This window comes from Vulpes lagopus, chromosome 16 (genome assembly GCF_018345385.1).
Source record: "Vulpes lagopus strain Blue_001 chromosome 16, ASM1834538v1, whole genome shotgun sequence".
NCBI lineage: Eukaryota > Metazoa > Chordata > Mammalia > Carnivora > Canidae > Vulpes > Vulpes lagopus.
In genome coordinates this window covers 5,912,553-5,926,779 of record NC_054839.1, presented here as the reverse complement: position 1 = coordinate 5,926,779, position 14,227 = coordinate 5,912,553, and the positions used below count along the sequence as shown (strand labels likewise).

Here is a 14,227-nt window from a genome sequence, read left to right as displayed (position 1 = left end):
CAGAGGCCACTGCTGGTTGGGAGGGAGATGGGGGTGGTGGGAGGAGGGCAGGCCAAGAGGCAGGAGGCTGTGATGTGCATTCCAGACTCTGCTTCATCCCCCCTTTAAATCAGCTTGGGAGCGGCAAAGGTTACTGGAAGATATTGAAAAATTCATAATGTTCACATAGCATCCCCAATACCTGGTTAAGAAGGGGATAAACTATAAAATACAGCTAGATGTTCTGTCATGAAAGATTTTTGCCCTGCCCTACGTTAGGATGACCTGAGTGGTCACAGAAAACCCCCGCTTTGAGATGTCAGCAACCAAAGGAAACTCCCGAAAGTAAACTTCATAGCAAGCACAAAACAACTGAGAGTGACTTGAACTTCTTTTATTTTTGATCCCATAATGAAAATTAACCTCACTCTTCCCTCTTAATCTCATCAGGGAGTGTGGTTCTCATCCTGGAGGTCTCCCTGTCCCTGCCTTGAGCAAGGACGCTGACAAGTGTCCCATCCTGACTGCAACTCCTTATGACAGTGAGCTTTGAAACAAAGCCACAAGATGAACACTCTGATTTCTGCCATAACACCCAGTCGCCAAGAAGCTTTAAAAAAGGCTTAGCAGCTGACTTTGAAACACAACAAGGAATTGCTAATGCTTGAGGATAAAAATCTATTTCCATTTCAAAAAAAACAATGTTGCAGTATTTTTATTGTTGATTAAATATATTAGGAATTTTTAATTTAGAGAAAGAGTAAAAATAGTTACACCTCATTATACTTAGTTTTTCTTTTTATCTACCAGCATTATCTAATGCTCCCACAATTACAGTATTACAAATGGATGAGATTGCATTTATTTAGAAACAGAAAAACATAACACTGTTATACCTAAGCTTTTAGTGCCCAGACATTTATCCCCCTTTGGCCTAGAGAAAAAAAAAGACTTTGTAAAATTAAAAATTACTAGAGAAGTTTCTCCATCTAGTTAGAAAATAGGTTTAATAAAGATACATGGGCATTTTATGGCTTGCTTTTAAAAGCTTCTGCTTTGGGGATCTAATTGCATGTAGTAAGTATACTGAAATCACTAGATTGCTCCCCTGGGGCCTGATTTCCAGTGGCTGGAGATCATTGCTCAGCAAAAAAGTACCCTGAGTTCACACTGCCTAAAAGTTTTTCACGTCTGCAAACTGCACCAGCCAACATCTGTGGTTTCCCATGAATTTGCGGGTCTGACTCACTGACATTTGTATGCTGGTTATTGGAGTAGGAAAAAGAGAACCAGTGAATAAAACTGACTAAAGGGGCAAGAATCTTCTGGCTGTGTTTTCTAGACTGTGCCCACAGAGAGGAAGTAATAGCACATTTTAACATGGCTTCATCTGATGGCTATTGCCCTGCACCCCAGGGGGCTGCACGGCAGCATCAGATTCTGCCTGTTTTGGGTCTATCACATCGGTAACACTGTGATCAGATAGAGAACTTGCTGCTGGGTTTGTGCCGATATATGAGCTTCATTCACAAAGAGGTGAGGAATGAGGGCAGCCCAAAGAAATTCTCCAGGATAATATAGAGCATCACACTATGAAGGAAAATTCTTGGTTATGCTAGAAAGGATGAAAGACATACTCATGCTATGGAGGATTATTTCAAATTATTTTACAATGTAGCTTATTAGATGGGACTGGCAGGTGCCCCCCCCTCCCCCAGGATAGGGTAGATGATTGACTGACACTCAAAAGCAAGTATTTTTTATCTATTTCATCAAAGCAGTCGACCAAAGACAGACAGGTAATAAGCATATAGGTCAGGAAAGCCAGAGTTCAGTTGCCTAATAAGTATAAAAACCATAATTTATATAAGTTACATGGGGCATATTCGCTCTTATTTGATTATGAAATAAATAGCATTTTCATGACCATTCTCTATGCCCATCATCCTCTCTGTACTGTTCTCTTCCACCATGTCATGATATGCTGGCCCTCCTCTAATTTTGATTTCTTAGGGCCAGTCTTCCTACACATCTCTCTTCTTAAGCTCAACACAGACTCAGAAGAACCAGAAGCTTACTATCTGACAAACAGAGGAACTAAAGGAAGCAGAATCAAGTGAAAAACATGGACAGTGAAGCCATGACATTCAAATAAATACGGCACACAAACCAGGTTACTGCTTTCTACCAGGGCTAGCAACTCTCTGAGTGTCTAAAGGAAAAAAAAAAAAAAAAGGTAGAATGAGATCTGTAAGCTGGAAAACAAGGAGCCTGATAAAAATATCATCAGTTACTGTGAACATACAACCCAGGAAACTACCATCTATCTACTTAACACCATGACATCAATTCAGATTCACAATGTGTATCTTGGAAATAGGGATCCAATCTCTAGATCTCAATGCAGATTTTAATGCCTCAAGTCTGATGAGCATCCTTTCAGATACTGAGGAGAAAAATTCCAAACATGGAGATGATAATGTTCACTGAATGCCAAAAATGATTGCCTTTTTTCTGTAATTAATAAAACTTCTGAAACAGAAATAGTTGTATAATGTGCCAGAAGGAGGAAGAAAAATTCACTTCTTCTAACTTCTTTTTATGTATTTTTCTTTAGGATTTATAGTGTAAGAGATGAGGAATGTGTCATTGTGAGTTTCCAAGGGCCTTGTTATTTTCGTTTGGCAGAATGTTCAAAAAAATTCAGCATTATTTCAAAGCACGTGGCATCTCATCCCATAATACCAAATTTGCCTTATCTTTGCTATATAAACACTTCTTAAAATGGCCTCCATTTGAAAAAGGAAAAATGCAAAGGAAGATATTTTCAAAGTGAAATATATATCCACAAAAGCGTTTTGTTTTTGATTTGTTTTAATCTCTACTTGACGAGATAGCTCTCGCTGGCATTTGATTAACTGATTTTAGTGTGTGGGGAACAGGCCACAGTTAAAATACCGTCTAAGTGAGTGGGGAGGTAGGATGTGTGTATTTCTCACCCAAGGAAACATTTCTCCAGTATCATAAGAAGAATCACTTGAATTAAAACCACATAACTATGGTTGTGTTTTGAAATTTTAAAGCAGTAAATCATGCATTAAGAATTAATAACTGGCTTAGCCCCAGTGACTTCTACACAACACAATTAATTAGTTTCTCTGCTAGACAGAACGATTTGGAAAAATGATTTTAAAAATAGAGTCAAAATTTAGACCTTCTCTGTCGCATCCTGACTTTAAAATATGAGTAAAGATACCAGGTATCAAATATAAATGGATGCTCTTGAATAAAATAGTATAATTTTATTTCCTCTGTTTCAAATGTTCATCATGAACAATGATAGGATATTCTCTTGGCAGCTCAGAAATAAGAGGAGTTTTAACAACCTTGAACAGTTTAGTCAACTGTCTTTGTGCATTTGCTAAAAGACTTAAGGACACATATTGCTTTGCCACATTTTATATTAATTTTAGGGGGAGACAGAGGGAGATAAAAGAGGACACTATGTGGAACTGCCAGTATATTCACTATATCTCGTATTTCATATGTCACATGAGACTTGGACATCCAGGGAGGCCAGCCTATTGAGAGAATAGTAACAATATAAAGTCATAGTCACCACATCTAGAACATAAATTCTCTCACTCCTTCCTCATAAAATCTTTTAACCATTAAGAACTATATACAAAGATCAAGTTAGTGACAATCATTAAAGATTCTAAGAGCCATAGTTACCTTTGATAACACAGTCATGAAGAGTCACTGATTACATACAACCAGACTGAAAAGGATGAAGGGAGAAGCAGTGACTGAGTGTGTTTGTGTGTGTGTGTGTGTGTGTGTGTGTGTGTGTGTGTGTTGGGGGGGCGTGTGTGTGCGTGTACACATAGGGGGGTGTATGTCAATGAAAGAAATACCCTCCAGGCTCCAGCAGTGCACTGACATTTTTCTGAGAGAGATCAAACAGTCCTAGCAATAAATTACCAGTCCCTCTTTTCTTTTGCTAGAGGCACGCTAACCACATGAGATTGATTATGGAGTGGTTTACTCTATTTCCCCTGAAAATATTGCTTGCAACACCTTAGTGTCCTGATTTTTAATGAATTCTGCGGAGGGAAAACATCCCTTTCTAAGTCTAAGATCTCACGGCTAAAAGTTAGGATGATTTATGCAGGTGGAATCTTTTATCAGGTAAAAAAATTTTCAATAAGATCTCATAAAAAAAGTTTTCATCTACTATGCTTTAAGGGAATTTATCTTATTGTCACAGCAATGCAGACAAAATTAACATCCTGAGGATGCACTAGGCAACAGTAAAGGAACAATTACCTTTATGCATGAAACTCAACCCTACTATGGGCCAAAATATACTAAAAGGAATTCTGTTTTTAAAAAAATAGGTGGCCAGATGACCACTTCAATAGAATGACCAATCTCATGTTAAAAAAAAAAAAATCATGGCAAGAATGATGTAAGAGTTCTAAAGATAAAGCGTTATTCTCTATTGTAATCAGCCTTACGTAAGCATTCAGATTTGGAAGACTGAGACTTCCTGGTCAAGGGAGGGTGATACTATCTCATGGAAACATTTTGAACCATGAAGAAGCATGAATTGGAGTGAATTATTTCTAGCACACAATCCACCACCCACTCTCCCTGGTTTTTAACAGTCCTAATCATTAAAGTATCTGTGAGGAGACATGGAAATGTCTAGATAGCAAAGGATCGGAGTAAAAAGCTCATGGCGGGGAGGGCGCCCATCGCACAACTTCTTGCTCATTCCACTGTCACTAATCGCATGCAATGATATAAATGGCCCAGTAATTGGAAGTCGGCAGTACCGAAGTGGAAAACAGCCATCTGAGGCAGAGTTCATCTCTGGGTGGTAAGACTTCACTAGTGACTGAATTAATGTTTGCTGACAGTTTCGAATATAACACTGGGAAGGAGAAAATGCTCCACTCTCCATGGCATAAGAGTTTAGATGGACGTGATGTTATTTGCTTTGACCATCCAGAGACCAGTGGTAACCCCAATAAAATGCCCTGTCTGAATTTGCCCTACACATGAACCTTATTCCATTCAGGGGACATGTTCTATACTCTAGGAATCCAGAGCAATTTTCCACATGTTTGCTTCAATAAAAGAATACCTTCATCTCCTGGTTGAACATCAGGAACAATGAAATCGGGCTACTTCACTAATGCAAAAGCCATTTTCAAAGCAGAAGTCTCATTAGTAACACACAGCCTGGTTCCCTCTGTAACGTCATAAATTATGATCCTGCCAGAGGTGCTGTCTGCCTGCCCATTCACCCATCCACCTACCTGCCCGCCCGCCCATCCATCCATCCATCCATCCATCCATCCATCCATCCATCTCAACTGTAGCACTTGTATTTGAGACTAAGGAAATCTGAATTCTCATTGCCTCAGTTTGTATATTTGAGAAATTTACAATTTTTTAAATTTTAGTATTTAGTAACTTACCATGGAGGGGCTTGAAAGGATAACATTTTTAGAACCCCAGTAGCATAGTCTCATTGAGAAATGGAATTGATGAAAAGATCTAACAATAAAGAGGAAGTGTGGAAGACCTGACACACTGTTTACAACCACTTTTCCCCAGTGGCCTTTTCTCCTTTCTTCCTGCTCTGTAGGATTTTTTTTCTTTCTTTTTTAAAAAAGTATTTTACTTATTTATTCATGAGAGACACACATAGAGAGGCAGAGACATAGGCAGAGAAGCAGGCTTCCTGTGGCGAGCCCGATGCGGGACTTGACCACAGGACCCGGGGATCACGACCTGAACCAAAGGCAGATGCTCAACCACTGAGCCACCCAGATGCCCCTCCATAGGATTTTCTTAATTCAACTCTGGGGCCAACGTCTGAAGTTAGTTCTAGGTTAAAGGATATAAAACAGGGCGCAGGCCCAACATGTTTGAACAAGCACAGAGATCACTGGGTGTCTCAGTCGTGTGGGCTTCTGTGTACTGCTGTGTATGTGCTGTGTGTACACGTCTCTCTGCTGTCACTGTGTACAAAGCATGCATGCCTGCCAACTCCCTCGAGGTACTATACCAGCCACGTGATGGAACACATATGTTTGATCTTTTGTCTCACCAGGTATGCATCTGCATGCTTGCTGACCCCGGAGCACTGTCACAGACTAAAGATGCTGCTCTAATGGTCTCATAGCTCTGGCTTGAGTCTTGACTCCTGCATTTATTTCATGGCTGTGTGAACCAGACGTACATGTAGGAACCACTCAGACTTTCTAGTTCTTGTTTTCTTCACATTGACAAAAATTTCTCTACCACCCATTCTTGAGGCTGCAAAGTGACACACAGTATGTGAGGCCATAGCACTTCCCTTTAAGTGATACCTAGCCTGGGAGCTCAGAATTTTAGGAACAAATGTGTGACTCTTAAGGATCACACAAATATGTTTTCTCAGTGATCTTTTTAGGTCTGTCTCATGCCTTTTGGCTATTTTTTTTATAGTGCTTTATTTTGCTTAAGTTTTGATCTTCAAGGTGAATAAAGGCTATTAAGAAAGAAACTTGCTCTTTCTCATTCTCCAGAATTACTTGATTATTTATAAGGCTAAATGAACTTTTAAAAGGCTATAAATATGGGCACTAGTGATATGAACATGTATTTTATAGAATTGTAAGGGTAGTTTTATTCTGGGAAATTCCTAAAGAATACCCTTTTTTTTTTTCCTCCCCTAAGTAATCTATCTTCATGTCTCATCTCCTCTTGCTTTGCTATTATTTGGTCCAGGTTTTAAGTCTTTCCTCTCCTTTGTCTTCCCTTTAAGAATTAGTCCTCTTATTCTTTCCTCAGTGATTTTGGGTAATAAGGAACAATGTTCACAGGACTCTGTGTCTCACTTTAACTGAGGTAAGCTGTCACTACTGCCTGGGTGACACCACTGGATGTGAAGAGAGTCTCATTCTATGAGAGCCACATCCTTATATAGCCAGAGTGACCGATCAGGGATAGATATCCCAATGGCCATGACCCCATCAGAATTGTGAGCTAGAAGTTTCTCATTTCTCACTACAATCTCCATTTAAGCAGAAGCCGAGACTTTATAACTTTTGTGTAAAGAATGTGAGCTCTATTGATAGGACATTCAACCAGGAATCTTATCGATACACTCTGGAAGAGCCTTCAGTACAGAGGAGGATTTCACATTATGTTAAAAAATAATAGAAACAACGCTTCTAATGATCAGACTAATGAAAGTCTCCCAGCTAGTCTCAGTGACAAGGCAACCCTGACACACTTTTCTCCACTACATTAGGATGATGCTGAAATTATCAATAAAAATACAGTGTTTCCTTTGTGTGCTGGGGAAGTGAGAAAAAGCCCTGGCAAGGTTGGGGAAATGACAAGTAGGGAAATGATTATATGTACAGAACACTCTTCCCGATCTGTCTCTTTTGGGTCTTAAAGAGGATCTGTTAACAAGCTCAGGCAATTCCACCAACAAAAAGATACATAAATGCATGTTTCTTGGTAAAGGAAGCCCAAGGACAAAAGAACTTTTATAACACTCCAAGAAGACAAAGAGAAGAGATCTTATAATTAAGTTATGCAGCATTACTGAAACTTGTAAACTCTCTCGAGTTTCATTTTATGGACTGTTCGCAAATAAATTATGCTTTGCGAGTACATCATCCCCACCCGCTAGCTTGCAGGAAGGCATTGCTTTGCCCTTGGTCTTTTGCATCGCACACTGTGCTCCAAGGAGACCCCTTGGGTGTACTAATTAGGAGCCAACCTTGGAAATGAGCACTTTACATGTATCACCCATTTAAACCCCTATCAACCTATAAAAGCAGGGAATGTCACCATCCCCAGTTTACAGATGAAGAGATCAAGGCAGAGACCGGTAAAGTTACTTTTGAAGGGCATTCAAGAAACCCAGATCTTCTGGACTCCAGACGCCCACCTACCACACTGATTTGTTGCTCTAAGTATTGTGTATAGATAATCCTCCAAACACCCAAGTCTCTGATGGATGTTTTATTAAAGATGACAGCTGTAGGTTGGATATAAAAATGTGTTTAAGCACTGGAATTTGGCAATCATATACAAGGTATAAGACATAAATCCTCACCTCAAAGTCAGGGATATAACTGACAGGCTGATATTGTCATATCACTAAACTTAATGGAAATGTAGCTTTTGCTACATTTATCACATAAATTCAGAAAGGGGGCACCTGGGTGGCTCAGTGGTTAAGCGTCTGCCTTTGGCTAGCTTGTGATCCTGGGGTCCTGGGATCAAGTTCTGCATCAGGCTCCCCGCAGGGAGCCTGCTTCTCTCTCCGCCTATGTCTCACTGTCTCACCTCTCTCTATGTCTCTCATGAATAAATAAATAAAATCTCAGAAATAAATAAAGTAATTCATGAAAGAAAACCCATAATCATTACACAGGCCACACATTCTTATATACCGGAGAAGAAATCTACATGTAAAGGATATTTGAAAGCTCCCACAACTATTTTTCCTGGGGAAAGGTTACAAGTAGAGTCAGTATATTTTATTAATGCCAGGTGCCATACCTACTCTCCAAAGTAAGTAAATCAGAAACACAAAAGGAACATAAACATAATCAAATAAATATAAATTTAAAAATATATACACACACATATATATTTGACAAAAATGCAGGGAATGGAATCTTTTCCTGTTTTGATTCTTCAAGAATAGTGTTTTGTTATATTTGTATGAAAGCATTTTAATTTATTTTGCAATTTTGCTCAGAAGTGAAGTTTATGCCTAAGAAACAGCAAGCAAGGCTGACTATGGAGCCTTCCAATTTCATATGCTTTGGTTTTTAAAAAATTGTTTTAGAGAACTAAGCCAATGGCCTAGGAAATTGTGACTCATTCAAATTCGTCCGGTGCTCCTCAAGGAAGACTTTCCCAAGGCAAAGAATGGGAGCGGCAGCTTGGAAAGGACCCCTGGGAATATGGCAGGGGGTACATTCAAGGACAACCTTTCACCAAACAATTGTTAGAAATGATGACTTTCAGAGGCACCTGGGTGGCTGGCTCAGTGGCTGAGTGTCTATTTCAGCTCAGGGTGTGATCTTGGGGTCCTGGGATGGAGTCCCACATTGGGCTCCCCACGGAAGCCTGCTTCTCCCTCTGCCTGTGTCTTTGCCGCTCTCTGTCTCTCATGAATAAATAAAAAAAATTTAAAAAATAGTAACTTTCAGATTATTACTATTCCACAAGTCCAAGTCTTGGCTATAGACTTGAAGGAAAATATTGTAGATATTGTATTGCATAAAGCTGACTTGGGAGGGGCCCTGTGCTTGTGGCTTTCTTTGTCACACAGCCTGGCTGTGGCCACTGTTCACTTAAAAAGTATTAACATAATGGCACCCATTTTTCATCCATCTCAGACTCACATAATTTTGATGGAGTGACAAAAACCTCTCTGTAGGTATTTTGCAAGGGTCTGTGCTGAGGTTGGATAACCAACCTGCAGAATCTTCATCAGGTTGGATGTTGCAAAGAGCCAGCACACCAAGATTGCCGATTCATTCAGTGCTGGGTTATCAGCTCTAAAGAGAAACTGTAAACCATGCACAGAAAGGGTCTAACAAATAAAGTCTATGACACAGATATGGATGAAGGCTGGGAACACAGTTAAGAATGCAATCCTCCCATTAACTGGAGGGTTTACTAAGGTAGACCTTCCCTTGCAAATGGGCACTTGAGAACAGATAGTTATTTCATAAGCTTTTAAACATTTTAAAGACAATAAAAATAACTATAGGTTATACAGAATGCTTACTATGCTTTTAAGACAATTAAGATTCTGAATGTCATAAAGAACAGCGGGGGGGGGGGGGCAGTTTCAGAGGAAATGGCACTAACCTCCCTACTTTTGGATCATTTAAGATTAGGAGGTTTGATGATGCAAATCAGGCCTAAGGTTAATTACTGAAATAGGTCACTTGAACAAGTCAATTCTAAACATTAAGAAAACCTATATATATCATTTTGCCACATGTCAAAGCAAATAATCATCTATGAGAAGAACTAATGAGGAAGCATATCATTTTGTCATGTCATTTTCTAAAAGAATTTAGTGGATACTTGGTAGGTTTAAAAATACACTTCCAATTAAAAATTAATATTTACTTCCTAAACTCCAAAGTATGATGGCTATATTCTAAAAATCTAGTAACCCTGTAAATCAAATTAAATGTCTTAAAGAATTCATAGCAGACCCTGTCCATTTCAATTGGCGAAGAGACACACTAATAAGAGATCCTACCCGGGATGTAAATATCCAACCATAAAATGGTTTGGAACTGCAGACCGCTATCATTGGCTATAACATCAACAATGATAAAAGAATGTTCTAGAAAAAAATTCAAAGAGCTATAAAGTGAGTTTCTCCTCAAGCACCAGCAACGGAACTAGACCTCAGGTCTCCAGGCAGCCGGCCAGAGCTCCCGGAATCAGTTTACCTAGGGAATTATCCAATACCTGGGCAGTCCATTGGAAAACCAGACTGTGCCCCTTGGGCATAGCACTACTCCACACCATCCTGTCTGTTTCCTTCCCATGACAAGGAATCAGCACACAGTGATGAAGGTGTTAATACTCATACTCCTAGCACTGCAGGTGCTTAGACAGTAAGATTCAGAGTTGGACACATGTTGTATTGTAGCATCTCCCATAGTGACACTATTCATGGTCTCAAAGTGAACTGATGACCTGAAGTGTTAAAAATAACATTTGTAAATCTGAGTACTCTCCACTATACTATCTTGAATCGTACTATTTTAAGTCAAGTGTGACTTTTGTTTGGATGTATGTGAGGGATCATTTGATGTGGAAATCAGTTACTTTTAAAAATCTTGGAATTCTTGAAGAAGCAATGGAAAGACTCTTTAAACTATTTTAAAATGTTTTCTGCTCGTCTCTCATCTTCTTTCCAGGGAAAGCTGTCTATCAATGAGCTCTACTGGCTGGGGGCGGGAGTGAGCAATAAGCTTCTGACCATTCCCCGGTATCTGTGGTATCTTCCTCTGTCTGTGACACGACAGGATTTCTCAGCGGTCTGTTGAGAGTCTCCCAGTTCCTGGCCAGCCCCTCAGCCCTGGACACTCCCCCCACCAGCAGTGTTTCAACAGCCTCTCACGGTTTCACACTTGAAACTCTTGGCTCTATTTTCAGAAAGATTCTTTTGTCCCAGGCTACCACGAGGTTTTACATTAGGATTTAATAAATCCTAACTCTGAGGGCCAGTTCTGGAGGCCAACTGAGCTCAGCTACCTGCTACTGAAATAATGAGTTTTTACAAGAAGAAATCTAAGAGATGTCATTACTGTATAGGTTAATGTAAATTAAATCATGCTTCTAAATACATACCTGTCACATACTAATGCCATGTAGTTACTAAATGCTCACTTTGTTGAACACACAGATGTTAACATCAAGCACATGCAGTATCTGCATTCCTGAGTCCTACCTCAGATTGAAGCTAAACCCAGCACATTTACTGCAACACCACCTGCACTGGGGGGGACGCAGAATGTGCGAAGCCGTCTTAATGAAATTATAAATGGAAAGAAGAGGACAGAATCTATGTCTATTGCTTTATCTCCATGCAAGCCAGCTTGTGGACCTGGGTAGTACACACAGTTCTAGTGATAGGACACCAAGCACCGCAGGAGAAGTGGGTGCCCTAGGGCGTCCCCCCCACCCAGGCACAGTGTGTGCTCTCTCTCCACCTACCCAGGGGGACACAGTTGTCTGTGTGGATTCATCGGGTCCCAACACTATACATCAGTGTCCCTGGTAAACAGTCTAACTTAAAGAAAGTCTTTCAAAGAAATAAGTAAACCACTAGGCTTCTAAAATCTCCATTTATTTCACCTAATAACTATTTTATATTTTCAAAGATTTCTCTATTATTTTGTATACTTTACCACCCCATCTGCTTGGTTCATCTCTCAGAATACTTTCACTTTCATTTTATGATAATTATTCCTTTAAGTCCATAATTTACCACTTTCTGTTTCTTTGTTGTACATACTCTTGCTAAGGTACTCTGTGTCAAACTGGCTTCAAAACAGGTTTTCAGGCTCTGGTGTTCCAGGTTTGCAGCAAGGACAGGATAATTAGACCACTATGGCCTTCTCTGTTTTCATAGCTAATGCAGTAAAGAAACAGTGTATTATTGGGTACTAAATAAGTATTTAGTGAATTCCTGACTTTGTACTCTGAAGAGCGGCCAGTAAGCTGAAAAAGGCAGTTTCCACTGGGTCGCCAAGAGATGGGACAGCGTGCCCAAAGGACGGCAGTTCTGCATTCCCTGGTGAACTGAAGCCCATGGTAACAAACAAGTGGACACTCTGACCCAGTTATGAGCAGTTTTAAACCAAAGAAACTGAGAACAAAATATTTCACTGCTTGAGTGATGTAATCAAGGATGTCAGTCACCCAGACTGCACTCTGACAAAACCCTGGCCCTGGAACAATTGTACCTTTGTGCCAACCTGCTTTTTGCTATCCTAGTAGGCATGTGCTTGGATGTGTGCACCCTCTGACTTCACAGCTTTATGAAGTGGGTTGGCTCTGATATGACCTGTAAGACATATAGTATCAGCTTCCTGCAACAATGTGTCATATTATTATGTAGATTTAAAAAAATGGTAATTCACTGAACAAACCCAAGTTTTTGTCTTATTCTTCTAAATCTGGTTTTAACACATGCCAGTGTGTAATTGTGGGTTGCCTGTAACCCCCCCTATCCTTTGGATCTATGAACTCCACAAGGAAAGGATACCATTACACTACCTTGCTCACTGTTGAATCTCTAGCACTTACACACAGTTTCTGGCACAGAGTAAATACTAAATTTCTAAATGCTTGAATGAACAGATGGACAGATGGACGGATGGATGGATGAAGAGAAAAGTCATCGCACAAGATTTACCTATGAGATCTCACCAATGGTCCTTAAAAATGTTTTTGTCAATAGAGATGCTGAGAAAAAAAAAAAAATATATATATATATATATATATATATATATATATATAGTATAAAAGTATAAAAACTCTAGGAGGTTTTTTCCTCTTTGGGTATTTATATTATTGAGTACTATTGGTACAGGGTCCCTCATTCAATTAAGGTTTCATAAAAAAAAAATCAATTTTCAGCAAAGATTCTCACCAAATTATTTGCCACAGTAATAATTTAAAAAATTGATACAAACCTATTTAGCTTATCCTAATTTCTATAAGATAAATAAAATTATACTTACATATAATGTAATAATCTCTGTTCTTCTGAAATTCTAAACCCCAGAGGTTAGGGCTGAACTCTTGAAACTTGATAGTGAATTTTACATCTTGGTCTGGTCTGGCACAGTTGAGAAGAGGGGTGTTTTCTTTCTTAATAGTACATCGGTCTGCTTGGTCTTTATCAACCATATAAACTTTATAATATTCATACTGGCCAACAGTTTTAGAGTCCACTTTGGGGCAAATAATATCCAATTTGTCTCCTATCTGTGGGTATAGTACCAGTCCTTGTCCAGGTAGAAATCTAAAAGCATAAAAAAAAAAAAAAGCCATTGAGTCGATTAACAATGAACAGTTTTAATTAAAGATAATTACAATATAGCCAGACAACATCAATCATTGTAAAAGTACAATTTTATAAATCCACATTTGTATTTGCCACGAGTATCTCAGTTCAGATCAGCATGGTATGAATGTATTTAGGAATCACGCTTTAAAGAAAAAAAAAAAGAGAAAGAAAGGAACCACTCTCCTTACTCTATGCAGTAGGATCAGTCAACCTCCTGACACTTCTTTCTACCACCCCCTTGCTTGTAATATTTCAGTACTCCTTTGTATAAGTTCACAATAACTTTTCCTAGGTGGTGAGTCAGACCTTCACACCTGTTTGTTATTTTTTTTTTAACCATCGGCAGCTTTAGTTTATTGGGCATGTTGCAGAAAGACGGCGTCAATGCCAGAGAAGAGTGGGTGCACTCACACTTCGCTGTCCTGTTAGTTTCCATTTGCTGCTGATGTTAATTAACAGACAAGTTTCATCAAGAATGTTTCAAATTACTTATCATAATTAGTCAGCCACTGATCAGACAATGGGTTTTTTATTACACCGAACAAAAGAAATGTCTTACAAACCCATAAAAGATAACCAGAAATAATTCCCTGTAGTATTGATTCAGCT

The 14,227-nt window shown here is 39.2% G+C and overlaps 1 protein-coding gene across 1 annotated transcript in view; it reads right to left on the bottom strand.

Moving 5' to 3' along the window:
* Positions 1-14,227, bottom strand: part of EFNB2 (ephrin B2) — a 45,241-nt gene that overhangs the window by 8,553 nt on the left and 22,461 nt on the right. Inside the window, exon 2 of the mRNA XM_041731111.1 lies at positions 13,290-13,573. Coding sequence (XP_041587045.1) covers positions 13,290-13,573 — 284 coding nt within the window. The remainder of the gene's footprint in view (positions 1-13,289; positions 13,574-14,227) is intronic.